Source organism: Carcharodon carcharias, chromosome 25, assembly GCF_017639515.1.
Source record: "Carcharodon carcharias isolate sCarCar2 chromosome 25, sCarCar2.pri, whole genome shotgun sequence".
NCBI lineage: Eukaryota > Metazoa > Chordata > Chondrichthyes > Lamniformes > Lamnidae > Carcharodon > Carcharodon carcharias.
The window spans coordinates 32,761,469-32,788,174 of record NC_054491.1 but is presented as its reverse complement, the minus strand read 5'-3'; the positions used below and the strand labels follow the sequence as shown (position 1 = coordinate 32,788,174).

The 26,706-nt window shown below is 40.5% G+C and overlaps 1 protein-coding gene across 3 annotated transcripts in view; it reads left to right on the top strand.

The window, feature by feature from the left end:
* Positions 1-25,555, top strand: part of LOC121269701 (myb/SANT-like DNA-binding domain-containing protein 2) — a 31,221-nt gene extending 5,666 nt beyond the window's left edge. For 2 of the 3 annotated variants that reach the window (XM_041174525.1, XM_041174523.1), the window contains 3 exons: positions 469-817; positions 15,578-15,638; positions 17,581-25,555. In XM_041174525.1, coding sequence (XP_041030459.1) covers positions 469-817; positions 15,578-15,638; positions 17,581-18,448 — 1,278 coding nt within the window. In that variant the 3' untranslated portion in view covers positions 18,449-25,555. The remainder of the gene's footprint in view (positions 1-468; positions 818-15,577; positions 15,639-17,580) is intronic. The other variant, XM_041174526.1, reaches the window with a different exon arrangement.
* Positions 25,556-26,706: the final 1,151 nt, after the last annotated feature.

Genomic DNA, 26,706 nt, shown 5'->3' with positions numbered 1-26,706 from the left:
AGGTGGTACATGTAGTAGTGACAAAACTAGTTGGTTGGCACTCTTCTGTCTCTTGTGGGAGGCGTTTCTGTCACCATGGTGTAACATTTTGTGATGAATTTGATATTGTGAGAGAGTGCCACCTTTTCTGTCTTTCTTGTTTTATCTTTGCATGTGTAGGGTAATCAAAAATAATTGTGTACATCCAGCTTTTTGCAAAGTAAACCAAATGGCAAACCTAGGCATGTATTGCAAGGCAGCACTAGGAGGAGGAGAGAAGGCCAGGTCAAACAAGAATTAGTGATTAGGAGATAGAAAATTTGGGTTTCTGAACCTTTGCCTAGTGGGTGGATGGCAAGACTGAGGGAGTTCAGGAGTTTCAGAGTCTTGGGGTCCTGAGAGAGAATGAGTTGTTGTGATGTGTTTTCATTGCGACACGGATGTTTATAAACTGCTTTTAAGGTCTGACTTGTTTCTTTTCCCACACAGACTCTAAAGAGGTGCTATAGTCGGGTAAAGGAAAGAGGTCGTGGTAAGAGAACCTGTAACTACACGTTTCAGCAGCTGGAGCAGGTCTTCGGGCGGGTGCCTGTTGTGTGGGAACCGCACGCCTATCAGCCAGTTCTTATTGACAGCAGCGGACTGTACCAGGACACAAAATCAGACACTATTAACCTGGATGAAAGCCGGGAGGTGCAGCCAACTCAGTTAGAAGACTGGGGGAACCAGAAGCCAGATTTGCTCATTAAACAGGAGCTACTTATGAATCAGAAGCAAGAATTGCAGGCTTACCAGAAACAGGATCTCTCAGTCTACCAGGATGCAGATGAGGACATAGGTGAGCAACCTTTTTGCTTCATACTTTTAAGGAAAACCAGTGGTTTGTACTGTCCATGGGATCTGTGGCATTTGAAAGGGTCTGTGTCTTTGCTTTAGATCTGGTCAAACTTCCCCAATGTCTCCCTAGGTTAATTTATTACTTGTGAATTACACAGAGCCATGAAGATCACAGCTTTGTTTTAGAGTGGAGCCAATATATAACTGTACTCCACCGCCCTCAGGGGTAATAATTATCTATTGTCAACAATAATTACCCATGGCCATGAATAGGAGTTTCAACAATGCCCTCTGGCTACCTGTAGTGCTGAATAAGTGTCAGTATCACCATTGAACAGCACCTCATCTTCCGACTGGGCACTTTACAGACTTCCGGACTGAATATTGAGTTCAACAATTTTAGATCATGAACTCTGTCCTCCATCCCCACCCCCTTTCCGATTTCCCCCCCCACCTTTTTTTCCAATAATTTATATGGATTTTTTGATTCCTTCAGCCTACCCCACCCCCACTAGGGCTATCTGTACTTTGCTTGTCCTACTTTCTACCCTTAATTAGCACATTCCTTAGATAATATCACCACCTTCAACACCTCTTTGTCCTTTTGTCTGTGACATCTTTTGGTTATCTCCACCTATCACTGGCCCTCTATCCAGCTCTACTTATCCCACCCCCCCTTAAACCAGCTTATATTTCACCTCTCTTCTATTTTTACTTAGTTCTGTTGAAGGGTCATTCGGACTCGAAACGTTAGCTTTGCTCCTCTCCTCAGATGCTGCCAGACCTGTTGAGTTTTTCCAGGTATTTTTGTTTTTGTTTTGGATTTCCAGCATCCGCAGTTTTTTGCTTTTCTCTCAGTATCACCCTCCCTGATCAAAGGCTACTGGGGTCAATTGTACTTCCCGCCTTTCTGACTAAAATCAACTAATTGCACAGCCCAGGGATTGAGATGCTTCCTGGATCCACTACTCACACTCTAAACTTGTTAAGCCAAAGAGTCTGCAGTTCTAACCAAACGGGAGTCTTTCCATATCTTCTTTTGTGAAGGACAGCCACCCTAAAGGATTGTGGCCGATCATCAATAGCTTCAACATTCCTTTAAATCTGAAAAAAAAAAATCATTTTTTAAAATCACAGTGCTCCATCCAACAGCTTTGCTGAGGAAGTTGTTGGATGTATGGCTGTAAGTTGGATTTTGGGCACTGGAGACTAAGGTGTGACCAACATTGGTAAAGATTTCACCTCCCTGTGAAACTCGCTCCTCAACTCATTTTCCCTTCAATTGTGTTCTCTCTGGTCCTGAAGGTGCTGGTGCATGCAAGAGTATCTTGATATCCATTGTCCTCCAACACTTCATCCAGTCATCATATGTGACTCAAGGCAATGAATGCTGCACCCTGACTGATTATGGGAGGCACCAGTGCTAAATTTGATACTGTCTTCACCTGATATCCACACACATGCAGTCTCCATCAGAGTGCTCAACAGCAAGAACCACTGTCTGGTTTTTCATCCCATCCCACCAGCTCATTGCCCTGGATCGTTAAGGACGGTTAGAGTACTCTGACAAGCCCTTGAACTCAGCACAAACCACAGATTCTGCCTGTGAACCTTTTAACAGGAGTAAGGAAGATCGGAGAGGAGATACAGTGGCATTGGCTTTAGAGGGTATAATAAAAGTGGGATGCCAACCTAGATATGCTTCATTTTAAAAGAAAAAGCTTAAACGGATGATATGCTTAACAATTTTCTTGGCAAACTTTTCCCCTTTTTAGTCTCTATAAAATTCAATTTACTGTGTGGGGCGAAGAGTGTGAGGCACAAGTGAAATTGGCAGCACTGCTTACCCCATTTCTTGGCTGAAAACACTGAAGAAAGTCATGGTTTCACTTCCACTACGGAGTGTGGGTAAGAATGAGTGAGAGTTAAAATATAGTCAGCTTTCTCAAATGTGACTTCACCCCTGCTAAAAACCAAACTTTGCAACCCCAGTGAATTCTCTCAGTCTGCAGCCACTGAGGCAGGTCACCAATACAAACATGTTGGTGCCAGTGTTGTGCTGTTACGTCAGCTGCTGGTCCCATCACTGCTGCTGATCCCATTGCTGCTGCAGGATGCGGTTGGAGAAATTGACACTTTTTATTTTGTCTGTCAGAACTATTCAAGAACTGCCAAAATCAACAGCAAAATGTTACTTTGCGTAACCTACAGTGAGGTGAGTTTCCAAAACAAGCCTTTAAGACAGAAGCTTGATTTCAAAACTGTTTCCAGCACACTGATCCACATACATGGGAGCTTAAACATACACCTTACTCAAAGAAAACATTTCAGCATTGTACCTTACACTGCTGCAGGCTCGTTTATTTGTTGGAGATTGACCAGGTCACGTCACTGGCATGGTTTTGTCAGTCCACAGAAGTTGTGCCTTTCGTTGACTTTAAAACCAGCCTATAACAACACATGACTAGTGCTACAACATTACAAGCTTTCATTTGCCTGACAATGGATTCCCAGTTACACAGCAATAAAGAGTAGTGGTAAAAGAGCAGCACAATTGGTGTTGTGTGATATTGTGTGTGTGCTCTTAATTCTTTATCTCTAATTAAAATGCAAATATGTGTTTCCGCAGTAGTGATAAATATAAAAATTGAATAATGGAAATCTGAAATAAAACCAGTAAATCTTCTGGCATCAGGTCCCTCTGAAGTTTGTACTAAAGTGGCGTGGGGACAAAGTGCTAGAAATTAAAAAAGTGGTAGAATTATATATCTCTCAAAGATAGAGCCCACCAAAATGTTGTCCTCTTTCAGCTGTGTTGTTTGTTCCTTTCTGCATTTCCCACATTTTCTTTATATTAATTTCAGATAATCCAGTATTAAAGGCTTTTCCTTTCATTTCCCCAGTGGAAACAGTTGTGCTTTTTAATGATTAACATTCTGTAATATAGTATAATGATATGGCCAGTGCAGTGGATGTAAAAATCTTCCCTCTTGAGGCTGACCGTAGCCAGTCTGAGTTGCCCAGTTGTCCTCACTTTTTTAATCACTTCATTCCTGGCCTGTATGGATTTTCCAAACGGCTGCATCACATTTATTTTAAACTTATCTCTTGGTGTTAAAAAAATGCTGGTCAGAAGATTCAGACTATCGTCTGTAAGTGTGGTTTTAAATTGCATCTCTTGATGGCACCAATAACTGTGGTCAGGCAGCACGATTGCTGGCACATTATCCCTACCGATGCTAGTAGGATTTTAGTGAAGTATACTGATGGGCATGAGAAATTTCCATAATACATCACTTGAACTGTGGGAAGCATCCAGCAGCAAGTTCCGTTCTAAATTTGCACTTCTGAACTTGGGTAATGTCTGGAGAGAGCATTTTGACTGGTTGAAAGTGATGGTAACAACTCTGTCATTGGTGGTGGTCGAGGTATATTCAGAGGATCAGGTGGATGAATTGATGATCACAACATTAAAGAGGGTTAGCTTACAATAAATTTTATCCTTCAGACCATTGGCATGTCAGTGCCAAATATTCTCTGACTTTGCTGCACCACATTGTTACAGATGAACCTTTCATAGTTCTTAATGTATGGAAATTAACCCCTCTAGCTGGTTAATGTAGAACCTTGGGTTCGTTATTAAATACTCAATGACCTTCGGTTTTGTTTGCTCGGATTTTGGGGTGAGAATCACTAGTTCTTCTTGTGTGTGTTTATATTGATACTTACCGCATCTAAATACATCCATTCCACTGGCTGAGTTGAATAATTCTTGTGCAATGTTTAAAAAAATGAAAAGGGTAGGGCATACCAGCAGAGTGTGTATATACAGTTTGTGGTAATGCTGGGAAGCTATATATTGCATGCAACCCCCATGGCACAGATAGGGGTCCCAGTGGGTCATATTTCCTGATACTGATATAGCATATATTTGCTGAGGCCTGTGCCTCTCTCCTCACCTCTTTCGCGTGCAAATGCATCTCAGTTCCATCCAACAGCGCTTCTTCCTCACCAGATGAGAGAGAAAAATCAGGGCCTATAGTGGAGCATAAAAAAGCATAGAAATGTTGCAAACAATGGGCTAAACCTACTGTATCAATTTGCGGCGAATGGTGTATCGCAATTGATCCTTTCTAAAGTTGGACAATGGCGAAGGATTCTAATTAAAGTAGAAAAGTAGCCATTGAGTTGTCGCCGAATCCTAATTATTCAGAAATTGTCTGTTATAGTAATAACTGCCACTTCTCAATTTCTCCATTTTTTTTAGAAGCAGTAGAATATATGTTAGAGGCAACCTGGGTATGGGGGTGTTCTGGAATAAGACCTTTTGTATTTTGACCAGATGGGGCTTCTGAATGGTGATGATTAGTTGGGTTTGAGAATAGTGGCAGATACTCAGGGAGATTCTAAAATAGTAGGTTGTTGAGTGCTTGTCTTTGATCAGTTTAAAAGTGTGAAACTGCAGAACTATTGAGGGCTCATGGATACTAATACATCCTCTATAATATTGGGATTATGTTCAATAAACTACACTCCCTTTTCAATACTCTTTTGCTCAGATTGTTTCTAAACTAAAACGTTTTAAAATCATTAAATATATATAGTTATTACAACTATGTAGACATGTGTAACATATAGCTGATTCGGGAGAAGCTAATGAGCTTGGCTGAGTGAGGGAAATGTGGTAACATCTAGCTGCTGTAACATGTCTGCCTCAATTACTCTCCTGATATTGGTTCACTCACCTTACGCTGTCGCCCTTATTTCATTCCCCACTAATGACCTCAAATGATGTCAGCATTCTCGAAGCGTTGCTTTTGAAGGAGGGTGAGAGAGACTTCTTATAAACTTTCGCTCCCTGGCAGCTGTCAATGGGAGAGTGAATATTTGTATTGTTCCCTGTGTGGAACTTTTGAAGTAGTTTAAATGTGGTGGCTGGGATGCGCCATTCAGCTTGCCCAAGTGTGTCAGGGGCACCAACTCTGAATTGTTAGTCTGCAGAACATTCTTGTCCAACTTCAAGGAGAGTTTATGCCAAGAATGATGGATGATAAACTGTCCTTGAGCACAGGTTAAATCTGGCATGAATTAAAAACACGGTGAATTCAGAAATGAGGGTGCTGGACCATGTTGCTGAATGCTCCAATTGGAGGTGGCACCATAATGTAATCTGGGTATAAACAGAGGCATAAACAGTTACAACACCAGAAATCCAGGGACACAGCCCCTTTTGTACTGTGTACTTTGGCCTCAGACACAGTTACTGTCAATCTGCTGTACTAGTCAAACACAATTTGTACAGTCATGTCCTGGCTTCAACAGTTTGCTTATCAGTTGGTACCATGGTAACAGTCTAACTTGTAAAAGGGAACTGAAATAAAGTTTTCTCTTGAAGAAAATGATTCTGAAGAGCCAGTTAGAGTTGCACGTTGAAAATTTTACTTTTCTCTAGCAGCAAGGATAGAGCCCAATTTCCCCAAGAAATAGTAGATTGTGTGAACTCGCTACAAGTAGTGTGCTATAACAAATGGTCAGTTGTCTCCTTAGGAACCTTGGGTGCTGTTTGTGTACTCGAGATTTGTATCTTGACTAATTCAACAATTACTCTGCAATCTAGTTAATGATTATCCTCCTCGGCAAGTAAAGCTCCTCACAAACTCAACAAGAGTTGTTGAGTTTTATGTTGCGTATCCCATTGAATCTGTAATTGCATTGATCAACGAGCCTATGCAGTATTTTCATGGAGGGAAATAACTTTTGAGTTTTAGCACCGCAGTTTTCAACCGTTGCCATAAAGGTAAGTGAGCATGGATCTGTACCTCCAATATTTTGAACCGAAGGATTCTTCCGATGGAATTGCACAGACTTGCTCCTCCATTGTTGGGCTGCTGCTAACAAGTCTGTGCTGCCAGTTAAAAAATCTATAGTTGTCAATTGTACTTGCAAATCTCTTGACTTGTTTACATGGTAGGCAGGTAAAGGAAAACCTGAGCCTGAAATCTGAGCTATTAGTGGTGTCAAGATGGTTTTAAACGTCTGACTAGTCTTTAATTTCACAATTTCTGTTTGTACATCGTGCTGCATTACACATCCATAAGTGTTAGTGTAATTTTTCAGTTTTGATTTTTCCACTCTTCAAAGCCTTTGCATTGCCACAAATCACACTACTTATAGCGAGTTCACATAATCTACAAGCTAGGCTGCTCTGTTACCATGCCCAAATGAACTTAGTGAGTGTCAACCAGCAGCTATTCAACTGTGAGGAAATCGCAACTGAAGTATATATCATTTAGACACATGAATTTTCCAGCAAGGAAAGCAAGATCCCTGGCTGTGTATTTTTTCAAGGACACATATGCCCTTTAGTGCCCTTATTGCCACCTGAGCAGAGATTAACTGAACGCAGAGTATGGATGTAAGCTGGAATCTTTCTTTTCTATATGCTTATGTTCCACAATGCAAATTGCACTTACCATTAAGTATCAGCAGAACCAATAGTTTTATCACTATCCTTGGAGTTAGCATTGGCTTTACCTCTCCTTCCTCCTTTAGGACCATTCTAATAACCTATCATTTTTGACCAAGCCTTTAGTCACCTGTCCTAATGCCTTTGACTCTTTTTTTGTCTGATTATGCCCTTGTGAAACACTGAGATGTTTTACTAAATTGAAGTCACTACATAAATTTAAGCTGTCGTTTGACATGACCATATATCTCAAAACTGGAGCTAAGTGAACCCCATCAGTGTTCAACTAAATCCTTGTTTTATGTCATACAAATCAAGAAATATAAATGGTAGCTTTTTCATAATTTTATAAATGTCTACAGTAACATAAGTGGAAAAGAGAAGCAGCCTCTGAAGTGCATTCATCCACATAGCTACAAAGGCCTCATGTTATGTGTTTAGTATTTCTTGTACCCCAGTTTTACTGACTTAATGGTTCTGTTTTCTGCATCAGGCTTGCATGCAATTTTCAAATTCGTTCTATTCATTCAAAATAATTTCTGCTTGAAATGATCCAGTTGTTCAAATTCAGCAATTTAAGTAAAAATTAGGATGGCAGATAGTTTATGTTTTGAGGAAAAAGTTTGAATTAGCTGTTAGCCTTTCTGAATTATAAGTAGACTGTTGCATAATGGTATGTGGTTTTTGTGACTGAAATATCTTCATGATCAGCAGTATACGCATAACATAAACACATGCATTTCTTCCCCCTTGGGGCAGTGTGAGTAGGATAGTTAGCAGTTTCCTGACCAAAGTTATTCTTTCCCAAAATCACTGCTGACACCCCCCCCCCCCCCCCCCCCCCCGGACACAGTTGAGCCCAGTGCAGCCGGCTCAGGTCTTTTTTTTTTTTGAGAATAAGGCAAAACTGGTGTGTGGATACCCGGAATTGCAGGGCTCCTTTTGGGAAGTGTGGGGTGGTATGAGAAAGTGGGCTGCTGCCTTCAGGTGTGCAGGGATGGAAAAAAGAACAGAGCCACTAGAAGTGATGTTGGAATGCAGGAAATTTTTTAAAAATAGAGACTGGGGTAGCTTTGAAGTCAGACATGGGGGAGGTGGGGTTGGGGGTGTTGGGGCGGGGTGGTGAAAGAAGATGGAGCTTCAGAGCAAGAGTAAGATATCAGAAATTTCTCCCCTAGTGACCTTGCAGAGACTAACCCCATCACTGAAGCAGTGAGCAGATCTACAGAGAGGAGCATAAGCGAGACAACACAATGTATTAACTTTTATTGATTCATTGGATCCCATAGAGTAATATCTAGCAGCCCTAAAAAGATCAGCTGCAGGGTACAAAAGCATTTAAAAGGCTGGGGTTGGTAAAAAGTATTCTCATATTTTACATGTCACCCTATAATACCAATTCACAGAAATCCAATCAATATGCCCATGTTCTATACCAAGCAATCTGGTTGTTAGTACCAGGTCTGTGATTTTTTTTTGTCTAGGTCATGTAAAATGAAGACTTAATTTCCTGTAGTTGAAATCATAGAATTTTACAGCATAGAATGTAGCTATTCACCCACTTTTGCCTATGGCCATCTTCTTGAAAAAACTTACAGCTAATTCCATTCCCCTACCCTTCCCCCATAGTCTTGCAAATCCTCTTCAGTATTCATCTAATTCCTTTTTGATTGTTATTATTGAATCTGCTTCCACTCATTCTTTCAGGCCGTGCAATCCTGATCATAACTTGCTGTACAAACAAATTTCACTTCATCTCACCCCCTGGTACTTTTGCAGGTTACCTGTCCTTCTGCCACTGGAAACAGTCTCTCCTTATTCACTCTTTCAAAACCATGATTTTGAATACCCCTTTTAAATCCCCCATTGACCTCTTTTATGAGGAGAAAACTCCAGCTTCTCTATTCTTCCAACAGCAACAACCTGTATTTGTATAATGCCTTTAACATAATAGAATGACCTAAGGTGCTTCACAGGATTATCAAACAAAATTTGACACTACCAGATCAGGAGATATTAGGACAGATAACCAAAAGGCTTGGTTAAAGAGATAGGTTTTAAGGAGTGTATTAAAAGGGGAGAACAAAGCAGAGAGGTTGAGGGAGTTCCAGACCTTCGGGCCTAGGCAGCTGAAGCCAAAGCCATTAGTGCTGGAGCAATTAAAATCGGGGAAACGCAAGAGGCCAGAACTCTAGGTGTGCGGCTAACTCATAGCGTTACAAAGGTAGGGAGGGGCAAGGCATTAAAGAGGTTTTAAAACAAGGACGAGAATATTAAAACTGAGGTGTTGCCCGACTGGGAACCAACATAAGTCAGCGAGCATAGCTTTCCATGTAATTGAAGTTCCACATTCCTGGTACCATTCTAGTAAATCTCTTCTCCCCATTCTCAGGCATCCTTCCTAAAATGTGCCCAAAATTGTACACAGTCCTTCAACCAGGGCCTAATCAGTGATTTGTAAAAGTTTAGCACAACTTCTTTACTTTTGCACTTCTCACCACTAATAAAGTCAAGGATTCAGATTTTTCTATTTCTCAACTTGTCCTGACACCCTGTGTACAGACCCATCGAGTTGCTCTGTTCCTGCATCCTCTTTTATTTTAAATGTTAAATTTAGTAGTTTGCTCTACTTGATACCTGTTGAACAGGGATCTAACATTTAGGTGAAAATTATTTATACTGTTTAAGGAGGGACAAAATTCAGTTTGCTTTAATAAACTGAGCGTTTGTGGATCAGAGGTTGCAATTTGTCTTTTTCCTCCAAAGCAACAGATGCTGGAAAGGGTAGGAGAAGAATGTTATTTTACATTCTAATGATGAAGCACAAAAAAGTTGTAAGATTTTCTTGTTAAAATCAAGCACATAGGTCAGCGTTATTAGACTTATTTATTCAAGAACATTTTCAATAAAGAGATTTAATTTAATATATGTGTTCCAAAGTATCCTATGTGCTTGTCCATTTTTGAACATCTTAAATCCAAGATATTGTGACCAACCTCTCATAAGTTTAAAATAAAATAGATTAAAAATGTATCAACTGCTGGAACTGATTTAACATTAAGCAGAATGTATGGTTTATAATATTAAAAAAATTCAACATTTTTGACAGGCCAGGAGGAGGGATTAAACCCAGACAGCCATCCCCTCCCGCAGGAATGTATGATTTCCGCAGGGAGAGAGCAGCATTTGGAAGGAATGTGTACAATTTGAAATTTACTGCCTCTGTCCTTGCTTGTGATTGTGCCCAGATCCTCGTGAAGCAGGAACCAAACTCAGTTTGGTTTTGTTCTGAATTGCAGGTGTAAAGTTATTATACTAAAGCTACAATGCTATTATACTGCACTCTTTATTGGATCTCAGCCATTTTGGCTCAAATCAAGCAGCATAACTGCACTATCAGTCTTCTATTTGAACTTCTATTTGTTATGTGACTGGGAGCAGCCATTTTGTGTTAAATCTCTCCTTGAGGGCTGCTTTATGTTTCCCATTAGTGGTGGACCTGAGGAAAAAAAGCTACACACAGTTCCTGCTCCTGACTCTATCTGACACTGCCAGCAGTTTTTAAAAAAGCATGAGGGTAAAGCTGAAGTGTAACTAGTGAAGACCATGATATCTCCCTTTTATATCTTGAATTACGTGACCATTCAAGTGAATACACTTCCTCTTTCCTGCAGTTTGTTGGACCACATACACATCTGTTTTTCTGTCTTTCTGTGTGTCTCTCTCTCTCTCTCACATGCAATGCAGCTCATTTAAATGAGTCTTAAAGAGACACTGCGATTTTGTTGTTTGTTAACATTAGGGAAAATCTGTTCTAATTTTAATGGTGGGTTAAGGGTGCCACTTTAACCTTTCAGCTGATACTTTAAACCGAAGCCATACCTATCCTACCAAGTGGACATCAAAGATCCTGTGGAACTATTTCAGAGTAGTGCAGGAGAGATCTCTCCAGTGTCCTGGTAATATCTTTCCCTCAACCAACATCACTAAACAACAGTTTATTTGATTATTATCACGTTGCTTTTTGTGGGACCTTGTTCGCAAATTGATAGCTGTATTTCCTACATTACAATAGTTACTGAACGTGAAAAATGTTTAACTAGTTGTGAAGTGCTTTGGAATGTCCTGAGGTTGTGAAAGGCACCATATGAAGTCTTTTTTCCATAAAAGATTAACCCAGTGATATGGCTTGTGAAATGTTCAAGTTATCATCTTCATTTACATTTCTCTGCTTATTTCTTGAGATAAATGGGGAATGAAGTCCACCAGCTTCTGGGCTTCTGTCTCTAATATGTGTAACTGACTGGCGTTGTAAAAAACAGGTAGCCATGCAGACTAAGGCAAAGAGACACAAGTCATTAAGGCACTGAAAGATGCTACTCAGCCAATCGGGTCCATTCTCTGTAGAGCAAGCCAGTCAGTCCCATTCCTCCCACTCTATCCGCTAGCCTTGCAAGCCTATTTCCCTCAAGTGCCATCCAATTTTCTTTGATCACTCCACTTCCACCATCCTCATGGGCAGCTAGTTCCAGATCAGTACCACTCGCTGGATAAAAAAGTTTCTCCTCATATTCCCCTTGCATTTCTTATCTAAAACCTATATCTGTGTCCCCCTAGATCTCATACCATCGACTAATAGGAACCTTATCCAAACCTGTCATAATCCTGTGCACCTCTATCAAATCTTCCATCAATCTCCTTTACTCCTGTTTCTTTCAATGTAACTCTTATTTGTTTTATTTAATATGTCACTGTTGTAGAGAGCTGACTAAAATGAGTTACTTGTTGTATTCAGGATTGTAGGGGTGAGCTGCTGCATAGTAGATCTAGGAATAATCTATTACAGAATAGCCCATTGTGCTCTCCCCCTCTATCATTCCCTGCTATTTTTGGTTCATCAAAGTGAGTGCTTGGACAAATAATACACTTCCCGTTTCAGTCAGGTGGTGCCACTATGAAGTACAACCAGATTATGTGTAGCTTAAGTACATTGCAAAACTTACACCACACTGCCTCAAGTAAATGCTTTAGCCCCAGTTTCAGAAGCACACAAGGCATTGCATCAGTAAGACATTATTCATATAGAATATTAGAGAAAATACTTGCATTCTGAGTTATGAAAGGTCATGGCTTCAAACTCCACCCCATGGCTTCATCACATATTTAGGCTGGTATTTAAATGTGGTACTGAGGGAGTTTTTTAAAATCCTTTTTCCTGGGGTGTAGGCATTGTTGGCACGGCCAGTATTTATTGCCCATCCCTAATTGCACTTGACATGGTGGTGATGAGCAACCTTGGACCACTGCAGTCCATGTGGTGTAGGTACACACACAGTCAGGGGTTGAGTTACTGGCCACATCATTCCAAAGCACTGAACAAGTAATGGATGAAAGAACTGAATTCCAGAGGTGAGGTAACAGTGCTGTTAGGGAGGGAGTTCCAGGATTTTGACCCAGTGACTGAAGGAACAGTGATTATTGTTCCAAGTCAGGTTGATGTGTGGCTAGGAGAGGAACTTGCATTTGGTGATGTTCCCATGCATCTGCCTTCCTCTTTCTGGAAGTAGAGGTTGCAGGTCTGAAGGTGCTAACTGAGGAGGCTTGGCAAGTTGATACAATGCATTGTGCAGACAGTACACACGGCTGCCATTGTGCGCTGGTGTTGGAGGGATTGAAAGTTTAATGTGTTGGATTGGATGCCAGCCAAGCTGGCTGATTTATTCTGGATGGTGTTGAGCTACTTGAGCTTTGTTGGACCTGTACTCATCCAGGCACATTCCTAACTTGTGCCTTGTAGATGGTGGACAGACTTTGTGGAGTCAGGAGGTCAGTTACATGCTGCAGAATCCCCAGGCACTGACCAGGTAATGGTTTAAAGAGCTGAATTTTAGAGGTGAGAGTGACTGCCCTTGACATCAAGACAGCATTTGGCCAAGTGTGGTATGAAAGTGCCTTAGCAAAATTGATACAATGGGAGTCAAGGGGGAAACCCTCCACTGGTTCCAGTCATACCTCGCGCAAAGAAAAATGGTTGTGCTTGTTGGATGCTAATTGTCTCAGCCCCAAGACATTGCTACAAGAATTCCTCAAGGTAGTCTCCTAGGCCCAAACATCTTCAGCTGCTTCAGCATTAACCTTCCCTCCAACATAAGGTCAGATGGGGATGTTCACTAATGATTGCACAGTGTTCAGGATCATTCACAACTCTTCAGATACTGAAGCAGTCCTTGCCCACATACATTAAGACCTGGACAAAATTCAGGCTTGGGCTGATAAGTACCAGGTAACCTTTGTGCCACAGAAGTGCCAGGTAATGACCATCTCTAACAAGAGAAAATCTAACCATCTCCCCATGGCATTCAGCAGCACAAACATTTTGAAACCCCCATCATCAACATTCTGGGGGTTACCATTGTCAGAAATTTAACTAGATCGGCCTCATAAATACTGTAGTTACAAGAGCAGATAAGGCTGTGAATTCCGTGGAGATTTAACTTGCCTCTTGACCCCCCAAAGCCTGTTTACCATCTACACGGTACAAGTTAGGTGTGTGATGGAATTGCAAGGGTGGGTATAGCTCACCCACCACTCAAGCATGGCATCATCCAAACAAAGCAACTCCATCAATTGGTACGCATTCACCACTTTAAACATTAATTTCCTCCACCACTGGTGTACAGTAGGCTGCAGCGCATACCATCTACAATTCGATGTACTGTAGCAACACACAGAGTCTCCTTCAGCAAAACCGTCAAAGTCCGTGATCTCTACCATGTAGAAGGACAAGAGGAACAGTCACATGGGAGTACCATCCCCTGCAAGTTCCCCTGCAAGCCATATCTATCGTCCATATTTAGAACTTCACTGTCACTGGGTCAGAAACCCTGAGTGTTTTTCCTAACAGCACTGAGGTGTACCTACACAATATGGACTGCAGTGGCTCAAGGAGGCAAGTTGCCACTAACTTTTCAAGGGCAATTAGGATGCAGGTAAGCAAATTAGGAGCAGGAGTAGGGGGAGAAGAGAGCCATGATCTAGCTGAGATCTTCTGTGGCCCAACCAAATAAACAGTGCAATATCAATTCTACTGTCTTTGCATAAAACTGCCTGTTTGTTCCCAAGTATATATAAACTGACAGGTGCTTCCTGTTCTCCCTTTGCGATTGTCCAATGATTACATCGGTTGAAGTTGAGTAGCTTTATCTTGTGCTGAAAATCGATATGCGCCTCTTTTCTACTTGAACTGTTGGCGCATTTTTGCTGTTTTGCCTTGACTAGTTTGGAATAATGCTTCCCATTCAGTGCATGCAAGATTGGACATCAGGTGGTATTACTACAGTATAAAATTAGCTGTGTTCCAGCACATGATTGTATTACTCTTGAAGTTACCCATTAAAACTGGTTGTCTTAAGTGAGGACAACAAATTGAAATAATTTAAAACCAGAAGGCAAGTATTGGGATACATCATTAATGAGTTAATGGGAAGTATTCTGGATTATATCCTTCCTTTTGACTTGATCGCGTAATTTTCAAGTTGCCTACTGTTCCTAAATTGGTAAATTTATTGATGCTACATATTTTGTATGGTGCACTAATGAAGGGGAATTTAATAGAAACAATGATGGAGTTATGTGATAACACAATTTTAGATTTACAATATCATATCTTATTTAAATCTGTGCATTCAAACTTTAACATCCGGCTCTCTTAAGTAATAGTTCCTATGTTCTATTTTTGCGGGTCTGCAGGTGTTGAACCAGAAACATATTTTGGCAAAGAAAGACATTGTGCATGGCAAGACTTCGCCCCCAACAGTCGAGTTTTTTTTATTGTCTTTTTTTTTCTGATTCCTATGATGTAGTATGCTTGCCCTTACGTTCTACTGCTGCTGCTAAAATTTCCATGAAGCGTAAGGGTGGGTGTGTGAAATTTCTGTACTATGACCACTTGACCTATGAAAAGCAGCCAAACAGCAGCACAGTTACAGGTTTCAGAGTTGGGTTGTCTGGAGACAGTATTTTCAGCTGTAAAACATTGTGCAGTTTGCTTTTGGAATTGCAAAGAATTTGAGGGAATGAGTTAAGAGAATCACACAAGAAGCATATTGCTAAACTTTGAAGTATTTTGGTTTACTTGCAGTACTTTCTTCAAAATTGCAGCGCAAATAAATACGTTAAATGCCATAGAGAAAATGGGTTTGCTGCACGTACGGTAGTTAAATTCCTCTTTTCAAACTAAAATTGTCAAATTGGCTGCTTCTATATTTTTAATCGCTGTTCCTCTTTTGTTTTTAGAAGAAATGAATTTTGTGAAGAAGAAGCCACCAGCAAGGCACAATTCTACAGAAAACATGCAGTAAGTTGTTCACAATTTTGAATGCAAAACTGAGGTTACTATACACTGCTATGGATTTGAAAGCATGCAATCCATGTATGAATACAAGATTCATTTCAATGTTCCCCAAATGGTGTATTTGTTATAAAATACCTGTTTTAGTCCTTGGTCTGCATTGTAGGGGTGTTTCTAGTGTCTTTGGTGATCCTGAATAGAGATTGAGAAAAACTAGCCAAGGTTTGAACTCTACAGTAATTCCTGTTTACGTGCGTGTGCGTTTGTGTGCATATGAGAAAAAGAGGTACAGCACAGTGTAGTGACTGTATTTGGCGGCCAAAGGACCACTGGTGTCCATGGAATAGCAAAGATTGTACATGTTCCCAACACTGGATTCCAGTGTTAATAGGACCTTGCTTAACATTAGCCTGAAGGTGCTTTGCTAATTAAGTACAAGTTTGCCTCAAGCACAGTTCTGGTTCTGAAATATAACTTCTAGATTGAAAGAGAGATATTTGGGATGACAGCAAAGCAAGTGCCATGTCAATCTGTTGTTGCGTTTTGTTTCAGTTGCATTGACTCTCTTTCTTTGTGTAAACAATCTAATTTTACGGGCTGTGCGGGACTGAAACTGATGCAACTCTGCACTTAAAATGACACAGTTGGCAATGGCATTGACTCAATGAATCTGAGTTGTGGGAATATTTACTTGTCTAACATTGATGACAAGAGGGTTAGTGAATACACTGGCTGTTAAAAGTGAAGCAGTTTTTAGATCAGTTACTAAACTGCCAACCCTGCTAGTTTGGGTTATTCAAAGTGCAACCTGTGGGCCAAATCTCATCTGTCAAGCCCCTGAAATCCTTGCTGCTGGATCAATTCAATTTGCACCTGATTCCTGTAGGTTTGGGCCAGACCATTCTTAGTGTACCTCCTTGGTGGATAAATGCCAAATGCTTAACCCCAAGCTTCATCATAGCAACTTTGAAATGTGTATAAATTAATGGAAACATGCTGAGTCATCACAAGGACAAAAGGTTTGCTGCTCTGCTCTATTTGAAGGGTCCAGTGTCACCAGTTGCAAGAGCTGTTGGTAGTATGTAGATCTGGTCAAAGCCACCCTCAGAATAAAAAGTGGAGTACTGCAATTCATTTCTTGTTCCCTCCTGTGTATTAATTGAACCATTAATCTGATTATCCTTATCCAAGCTACATATCTTGAAATGCATGTTTATAATTAATATTCTTAAAATAAGTATTTTGTCACTTCTTCCTGCGCAGAGGAGCCATTCAATAACTATTGTGGCTGTCCCTGATTAATATTTACTGCACTCATTACTCAAAAAGCATTCTTCAGAGCAGAGCATTTCTAGACTAGTACAGTGCTCCATCTGTTGAGGAAGAATTGTCACAACTATTGGAATGAAGGGCAGTCTGGTGCTTGGGAGAATAATGCTCAGCTACTTCTGTTATATCAGTTTGGGAGAACAACATCCTGGTGTATGAAAGTCACATTTTCACATCACCAGAGCCCAGTAAGCAACTTGACTGGTGAAATAGTCAGTCTGCAATCCAACTTTTTAACCAGATTTTATGGTGCATGTAGTAATCTAACAGAGTAGAGACTAGCAGCAGCATGGGTAACCAGACACTGATTTAAGATAATTTTTAAAAAAAGCGAGGTGGGAGTGGAATTTATTTTTAAAAACAGCCAATTATTATGTTCTGGAAAGCCTAGCCTGGAAAGGGTGGTGGAAACAGTATTGATAAGTCAAAAGAAAATTTGTACAGCTACGGGTAAAGAGCAGTGGAGTTGAATTAATTGGATATCTGTTTCAAAGAGCAGACATGATGGGCTGAACAGCCACCTTTTGCAGTCTGTGATTCTGTGTAAGTGTTACAGTTGATGCGCTGTTCACTTTTTTTTTCCTCACTTGTTTATTGTTTCTTGTTTCATCCTTTCAAGGAAGCCGGAGATTCTGCAGGCCCTCACAGCATTGTTAGATGCCGTCCAGCCAAGATGGCAGGAGTTCCAAAGTTATGATGACCTCAGCAATACACACTTCACAAATAAACTCGGAATCTTTGCCATTGGTTACAATACAAGGTGGGTTGAGGACATCCGGTACCATTACGCGGAAATCAGCTCCCAGGTACTGGTTGGAAAGAGACTGAAGGAATATTTAAACCCGGATAAGCCAGAGGGCAAAGTGATAGCTATGAAACGTCAAAAAATGAACTGGAAGAAAGTCTATTACAAGCTTTTTGAGATCACTAAAAGCGAGGCACGCTGTCTCGAGCTGCACTTTGCTTTCGAATGGATACCCATCGCACTTTCCCGAGCGGCTGGCGACAACACTATACAGTATTTGCTTCCGGGCGGGATCCCGGACACCAATGGGCTCTATGTGATTGGCTGCGAGGAGGCAGAGGGTGAGGTTTTCTCCCCGCGGCGAGATTATGGGATACGGGTGCTGCCGAGGGTCTCGCTGCGGCGGGATTCTGGTGGTGCCACCGCAGGACCGTCTCTCTTGGAGAATGAACTCGCCGACAGCGGTGAGATGAAGTCAAAAATTCGCTACTGTTACTTGGGCTTAGCGGAGGAGACAACCATTCGCCAGTGTATACTGCAACACTTTCAACCACCTGTCAAGATGATGAGCATAGAGACATGTACCATCAACAGCTTCCTCTCTGAAAACTGCCGGGCGGGAGCCATCTCCAGATCTATTTACATCAAATTTATAGAAGTAGAAAAGGAGTCTCTCTCTGCCGGCTGCGTGCTTGAGTGTTTGGAAAAAGCCATGGGGTATTCTTTACGATTCACCAAGTAAATCCCAACCGTAGCGCACGTATCCAATTGTGATGTGCAAAGAGTTCTGCCTGGTCACATTTAGAGCTGTAATAATGTCAGGGTTTTGATTTTGAAGCTTCCCACACTCACTGTACTAAGGATTTCAATGCTGTAGTGACTGAGGACAGGGATGGGTGGAACAAAATTGAAGGCTCAAGACTGTGGGTGGATTCGATTGGAAGCACAAGGCAAGAGCTGAAATCATGGAGGAAGGAGTTTGCAGTTGCTCGGTTCTGTGGAAAGAAGGTTCAACTCTAGAAAGTGAATGGTGGAGCTTTGGTACCTTAAATGTTTTAACGGTCCAATGTCTTGGTTACTGCCCTTTTAATGTACAGTGCACTGTACAGTCCTACCAGTTTACCGTCTAGGACACGAATACAAGCTGTCGAGCACCTACCTGTCACACTGGTCCGGTCTATTGGGATGCATGCTTCACTTGTATTCTGTTGTCTTAGTGCTGCCCAGCACTCAAATCCACGAGCCACTCTTGTGATTTCATTGGGTTAGGGGCCAAGCTGCTAACTGATAAACTGAGTAGTCAATGTGCATTTTGATTGTGGGTGGGGAAAGAAAGGAGGAAGGGAAAGCAGAAACTGAAACGGGGCCTCGTCAGCTGCAACCATGCCTCTTCCACTGAAGTTAGCAAAGAACTGATGGTGGTGGGTGGGGGGAAGATAAATGAATACATTCGTGTTGTTCAGGTGGCTGCTCGGAAGTAGCCTTGGGAGGCCAAAGTGTCAAGCAAACCTCCTTTCTGTGGCAAACTATCATAACCTTCCCATTATCAGAAACAAAGTTCCGTGAACCTCATTTTATATTGGATCCTGACCCAGCTCTAACCTGCACAGCTGCGATTGTCCTGGCACTTAGTGATGTGCGCAGTGCCTTGAAAATACCCCAGGGTTTGGTTCCAGCATGTGCTGAACGATTTTGGGGAAAATGTGGTGTAAGTAGATGGCTGGAAGAAAATGTGTGAAGGAATAAAGACAGGAAGGCAGCAGAACCCTTAATGAGGAGAGCCCTGGTGCAAACTATTCTATTGGGCTTCCTAAGTATAATGATGGTGGTGAGTAAAGTAACTAGATGCCCTCCACTGGCCATTTCTACCTGGAGCATTATAAAATCAGTAATGCACTTCTACCTAGATAGATATCTGATACAATTTATCAATTGTACACCTGAGTATAAGCAACATCCTGGAATGAGATTTCAATGCAAAGCTTCCCAGAATGATTTGTATCTTAGTGATTTTCTTCTAAAACAACCCTAAGCTGATCTCTTCTATTTTTTGCAGTTTTCCTTTCTAAGCTTATATTTATTAATTGCAAAACGAGTGCTACTATTTGACAATCGGAAGTAAAATATACTGTGTTAGGACCAAATAGTTTGAAAGTTACAGCCGAAGTGGTCCTTTGCAACTAGTTAAATCTAACAACCCACTGTTCTGACACTGCGTTTGTGGCTGTTTGCATGATGGTGTAATCCACTGGGGTTTCCATTGCTGTTTGGGTACATTATACCCAAAGTGCAGTGCACGTAACTGAGATGTTGGGGGTGGGGAATTGAGGCTTTGTGTGTTGCTTTGCACCATGGATTAAACCTTTTGTGACTGATTAACTGTTGAGTTATGTGGGGGCACTTTTTATCAATGTAGATTCCAGTACAAGTTAACTGCCAAGGTTTTCCCTATGCAAAATGTATCCAGTGGAACCCTTTTGTTCTTTTTTAATTGTTTTCATTCTTCATTGTTTAAAATGTAGCGCTCACATCAGTTTTTATCTTTTGTGGTGTGGTTTCAAAGTTTGAGATACAGTGAGGGCTCAAGTGACTGAATAAGAAAAGAACCGCAGCCATCACACACCATTCCCTTTGGACCAGTTATTTTTACTAGAGAGAGCACTGATCTTGAAAGTGCCTCCCAACTCTGTCTTGTTAAATACATTGCATCCCCCTCCCACCAACTTGGAAATCTATAACCTTATAGTAAAACCCCATGGGAGGCTTCAGTGGATCATTCAACAGTACCTTAATATTCAGAAGTGTACTGTTTTCTGGAACATAACCGAGATGAGCCCAAATAGAAAAAAAATGTTAACATTAAAAAGCAAGTCCAATAAAAGAGAAGTCCTGTCAACAATATTCTTCTTGCAGTTCCTTACAACCAATAGGTGGAACTGCAGCAGCTGCAACCTTTTATTTCCCAAGCTTTAAAAAAAAATGCTTTCATCCTTAATAGTGTGAAGTTGATTACTCTTCTGGAAACTAGAACAGAACCAGGAAAATCTCAGGTTTGATCCCCAGCTTGTGCTGATTAGGTAGAGAAATGGTAGACTCATCAAGGGCCCTGTACCAAGTGGAGGTTGAAAGCATCAAGTTTCCTGTTACTTTTCAGCAGCAAACAGGATGGTGGTATCAGTCTTGTCCTCATTGACAATTGATAGCACACATCATTGGATATGCTGCAATAACTGAATCAGGTTAGGTTATGATGCTTTAACTTTATTCCTGTCCCTCACTCCCATTATGGTCAAATAATTTGCTGTCACTTACCGGTCTAGGCTTACATGAAGAATGGTTAGTTAGGTGAGATAACAGCAATGCAAACTGCACTTGATCCGTTCAAAAGAGAGAGAGAAAAGTGCGACCATAGCAAAAAGTTAAAGTATTTTGGGAATCGTTAGTCTGGATGGGTGTGTCAGAGACATTGAATTTTGGGGTGCAAGGTTATGCATGGGAGCAACTAAAATTTTGATTATATAAAGCAAGATACCAAGTGATTTGTTTCTGTACTTGCCACCACACTAAAATTTCTCTTTAAGGAGTTCAAAGTGTACTTTTCATTCCCTTCCTACCTGATGTCAATTGCAGTGCCGTTGCTCCATGATATTTGCTCGTTCATTCCTTTTAACCCAAATACATGACCTTGACTGACTTTGGTGTTGTACTTTGAGTAGTACTGCTATATTATAGTCAAAATGCAACTATTTTAATTTGCAATGCAATTTGTGAGGGATCATGCAATTACACTGAAGACAGGAGCACTAAAATTAAATGAAGAGCATCAAACCCCTCTTTATCTCTGACACATTCAGCTATTCAGGGTAAATGAGCCCCTAATCACCTGAGCCCAAAGAAATCAAACGTGCAAAATCTCAGTCTACACAACATTTTCAGGTAATCAAAAGAACTATCAGCCCTATCAACAGGGAGAGAGGTTCATGGGCAGGGGTTGCGCTTGTTATTTGATGGAAACACAATCATCAGTGTTTTGCACCGTCCACAATTCTCAATCAAACATGGAAAAATAATTGATGCAATGATACTTCAGCAAAGTATCATCGTAACCCTTGCAGTTGCCCAGGACTATGTTTTTAAGATTTACTGAGGCACTTAGTAAACATAAGTCTTGAAGCCATAGAGATAAGTATTAAAGCAAAGCCACATTGCTGCTTTTAATATGAATTTATGAGAACCAGGCACAATATAGGATGTGTTGATGAGTTGTTATAGTGTATTGCAATTTTCATAAGAGAGCATTTTTAATATTGGCTTTTCTCCTGTCAGATCTAGAAAGGGCATGATAATATATTCGTGACAGCAATATGGTTAAGATATTTTGGAAGCTTTCCCCAGGACATGTTATCAATTTGAGCCATTGAGTGCAGACCCAAGAGCATACTGTCAGTTAGAAGTCCTAACCTAGGCATTATTCTGTGGAATCTCTTTACTACAGTGGAACTAAAAGGTGTGACACTTAAAGTTGCAAACAAGATTTCCAAGAACACCAAAAATTAATGATGCAGGCCGGATTTGGTGTTCTGTTACTCTGTAGAAGGTGTCTTTATTGTTAATTGTGTACACTCACATATTTTTAAACAGTGAAACGTCCTATTGAAGATACTGCAACAGTGCCAGTTAGAGTCAGGAAGCTCGCTTTGACGAGCAAAATGTGACTGGTAGTACAGGCAGTTGAGCACAGTGATGTTGCAAGTCACAATAACTTGCCCTCTAAACATTCAGTAACTTACTTGATATTCTTATGTCACCAAGAGTAAGAATATTCTTGTATTAATCACGTTTTCAAGTTGCTTAGTTGATCTTGTCTCTCATACAAGAGCAGGAGTAGACTATGTGGCCTCTCGAGCCTGCTCCACCATTCAATAATCATAGCAGATCTTCTGCCTCAATTCTACTCTCCTGCTCACTCCCCATATCCTTTGATTTCCTAAGAGACCAAAAACTGTCTATCTCAGCCTTAAATATATTCAAAGATGGAGCATCCACAACCCTCTGGGGTAGAGAATTCCAAAGATTCACAACCCTTTGAGCAAAGGAATTTCTCATCTCAGTCCCAAAAGATTTTCCTGTTAACCTGAGATTGTGCCCCATTTTCTGGATTCCCCAGCCAGAGTAAACAACCTTTTAGTATCTACCCTGTCAAGCTCCTTCACAATCTTGTATGTGTCAATGAGATCACTTGAAAACTGACGAACATTCTTTAGATCCTGTTGCAACCTTGTAGAGCTGTCTCTCAAATTCTGTAACCGAAGTAATTGTCTTTCAGTTGGTTAAAAACACCCTAAGTCGAAGAAATCGTTTTACAGAATCATTAGAGGTAGCATCTACTTCAGGTAAATGAGCATCATTACGCCTTTCACATTACTGTTTCCTGCTTGAATATGAAAAGGAAGCAATTGAAAATTCTTAAAGCGTGCTTCTGAAACACTAAACTAACCCACAAATGTTGTGACTGGGAAAATTCTGGGTATGTTGCTAGCTACCTATGTTGTGACTGTTTCAGTGATGAGAGGTGGAACTTGGGGTTTAATTTTGATGCTTCATCCTAGGTAACTGCATAGATTACCCAGAGCACTCAGTTGATCTTTTTTAAACTTTCATTGGACACTATGTTAGCTTTGAAGTTATTTATGCCACTTTGTTGCTCTAAGCTAGAGTTACATAAAGTAGCAAAAGAGTTGAAAATTTGTCATAAAAAACCTAACTAAGAAGAAAATAGGTTGATCTAATTGAAGCCAACTATCACAGTACAAGCATGTACAGCTGCGAGCTAGATAGCTGAGAAATGGGTTAACCTGGATAACGTATGAACACAGTTCTAGAAAACTATGCAAATGACCTTGCTGAAACCTTGCTATGTGGCATTCGCATAAACCCTTTAGTTTGGTTTTCATCCCTGTTTTGCTGCTGATCCCAAGTGAAACACAATTTATAGTCAAGTACATGCAAATCAAATCCAAATTAAAATCATCCATCTCCCTTTCAGAAGCAACTTCATACATAGATTTGATTCCATCCAGCTGAAAATAGTATAGTTCCTTTTTCAAGTTTCTCCCTCATGTCCTGACAATGTTGACTGTAGTTGGAGTGTATTACTTTGGGTGGCAGGAGCCCTTCGGTATCTCGTCCATCCTTGGATGCTGCCAGGTGAAGGGCAGTTGAATCCAATCTTGATCTCTCCCATCAGTGTGTTCACTTTTACTAGTAACATCAAAGGATAATGTTGAAGAACATTTGCTCATTTTATTTTCTCCCCCCAACCCCCAGTCCCATTAAGGGCACTGAAACCAATTATACACTCTGCTATTACCTAGGGTATTAGCTCATAAAATATGGCTCAGGAATCAGATCTCGAACCTTGTGTGCTTAGTTTAGCTATGTACCTAATGGTCCTTGCCCACAAGACCATTGTGGGGGAGCTTCCAACTTTATATTTAGAACACTCTAAATGAAATCTCCAATTTCTCATTCTTTGGCAAAATATTAAATTCTTAATTCTGCTGATTTCAGCAGCTATCAAATTAACGTTATTAATTGGGTCTGTGATCCCTCCGTTTAGAAGTACAGTTTGTTAAGTGTGCACAAACAACCTAATCACAAACTGCTGATGAAAAGTTTCACTGATCTACAATTTGGACAGTCTGGAAACATTCCAATCCCACCACAAAAAGTGCAGGACTGCTCTGTACATAACATTTCAGCCAGTTAAGGCACCAATGCTTCGGACCCTGGACCTACAATAATCGTGTACAGCTTCCTTTGCTCTTGTGGATTGTCAGAGTGCACACTATGTTGAAACTTGCCTAGGTGCAATGTTCTTACATAGTGCAAGCATTCGAAGGTGGGAATTTTAAGTACTCTGTAAGTTACGTAGGACTACTGGAGTTCCCATATAAATGAAGACCAAATGAAAGTCAAAAACAAAACCAAATCACTGGAGAAAATCCCCAGAGCAAGCCACTGTTCTGAACGATGACCAACCAGGCAGGCTGAACTGTATCGTTCTTAGTTTAGACACTGTTGATCATATAAAGATGAAGATATAGTTAGACGTAACTTTAAACAAAAAAATTGTATTTTTTACATTTTTGTGTTTTGATTTTTCCAAAAAGTTTTATTTTGGATGTTTCTTTGCCCTCTGGTAATTAAGCTGTCTAAAGCTTTGATTTTAAACAGGGCAGCCATTCCTCTTGTGTAGCTGACCAATGATGCACACGCTCCAGATAATACAAACGATATGATGGCCACATCAGGACAAGGTGCAAAGTTGTTTCATCAGCAGTTGGCTGATTGTTGTACTGATGTCCAAATATCCACGTTTAACGGTGGAGTTAAAACCTAACTTTGAATTTGCAACAATAAAAGAAAATCACAGAATGGCAAAGAAAAACATGAACATGTTTTTTTCCCATTTTTCTTAACTGAAATATTATGTGGTATTTATCCCTGCTGTTATTGATTATATTGTAATACTTTATGAAATGATTTATCCTTTAAGAAGGAAAAAAAAAAGCATCTCTGCTGACTAGCAAATGCTTGTGACTAAAAATAAATATGGATTAGAATGTTGACTCCAAGTGAGAAAGACATAAGTTCATCTTTTGGTTCACAAAATTGGGGGAATATAATCCTCACTCACTGCCCCTACATAAGAATGTTAGGGATTTTCCATTATTTTCAATGGGAACTCCCAGCGGCTTTGGGAAATTTTGGTGAGATATGTCTTGTATTCTTCTCTTGATGCAGCATTAAGCTATAAATTATTAGATATTAAAGACCATTATGACTTTATTCTTGTTTGTGTGTGGATACCTGGAATAGTGAAACATTACCTTTTAGATTTTACCTTTTAAAGCTTTATGGGTTCCTTAAATTACAACAATGTACACTACTATAACATCTTCAACACAAGAGAATGTCATGAGGTGCTTCAGTGCTGAGCAGGACTTGGGAAAAGGGCTCATAGAAATGACTAAAGTGATGGTCTGAGAGGTATGGTTTACAAACTTTGAAAGCTGGGAGCCAACCAGCCAAAGGAGCCTAAGAAGAGAATTCCAGAGAAAGGGGGTAATAGCTGAAGGCTCTGTCATTGATGAGGCTGAAACACAACAGCTTTCAATTGTAGGATTTGCCCCTTTCTGCATTTTAACAAAGAATTTTCTTTGTAATTGTGTGCCATATGCCTAAAACTTTCGTATAATGTGCTGTTGACAAGGGAAGGTGATTGGTCCCTGTATTCTTACAACTGGGAAAAGATGGGATGTGGGACTGCTTGCCTTACCCCAGGTTTGACTGCCCACTGATAATTTCAGAAACTAGCATAACTTAAACTTGTTCTGTGGCTCTGAGCTCAATGCTACAGTACTTGTATGGTTTTCCACTTTAATTGCTATTCCAAGTTTCTGTTAACACCCAGTCAAATGTAATTGCAGCCAGAGTTGGCTCAAAAGCTAACCAGTGATACTACAGTGTAGTTTTAACCTTTTGTAGAGCCTAAGTTTTAAGGTGTCACTATCAATAAGGTGAGGTACCACAGAATCAATCAAAGAGTCAGAATTACATTGCTGTCTACTAAACCATTGGATGGAAACTTTATGGAAGCAGAGCATACCACCACGAAGGAAGACAAATAACATGTTTGGCCAAGCATATTGTGTACCTTGGGTCCTGGAGATGCCCTAGCACTGAACAAAGATATGACAATGGAGAAGTGATTATCCAAACTGGGAAGTATTAAGAGGTTTAAAAAAATAAATTTTCAGAATTGTTGGGATCCTTTTTATTTAAAACAAATTTCACGCCTGGGACCATTTTTTGTGCCCCTTTAAATTTTGTGAAGACTTGATTAATATGTTGTTGTTACAAGATGATATGAATTACTGATTGGCCCAGTGAAACTTTATGAATTTAAAACGAGAAAGCATCTTTAGTGAACGAATG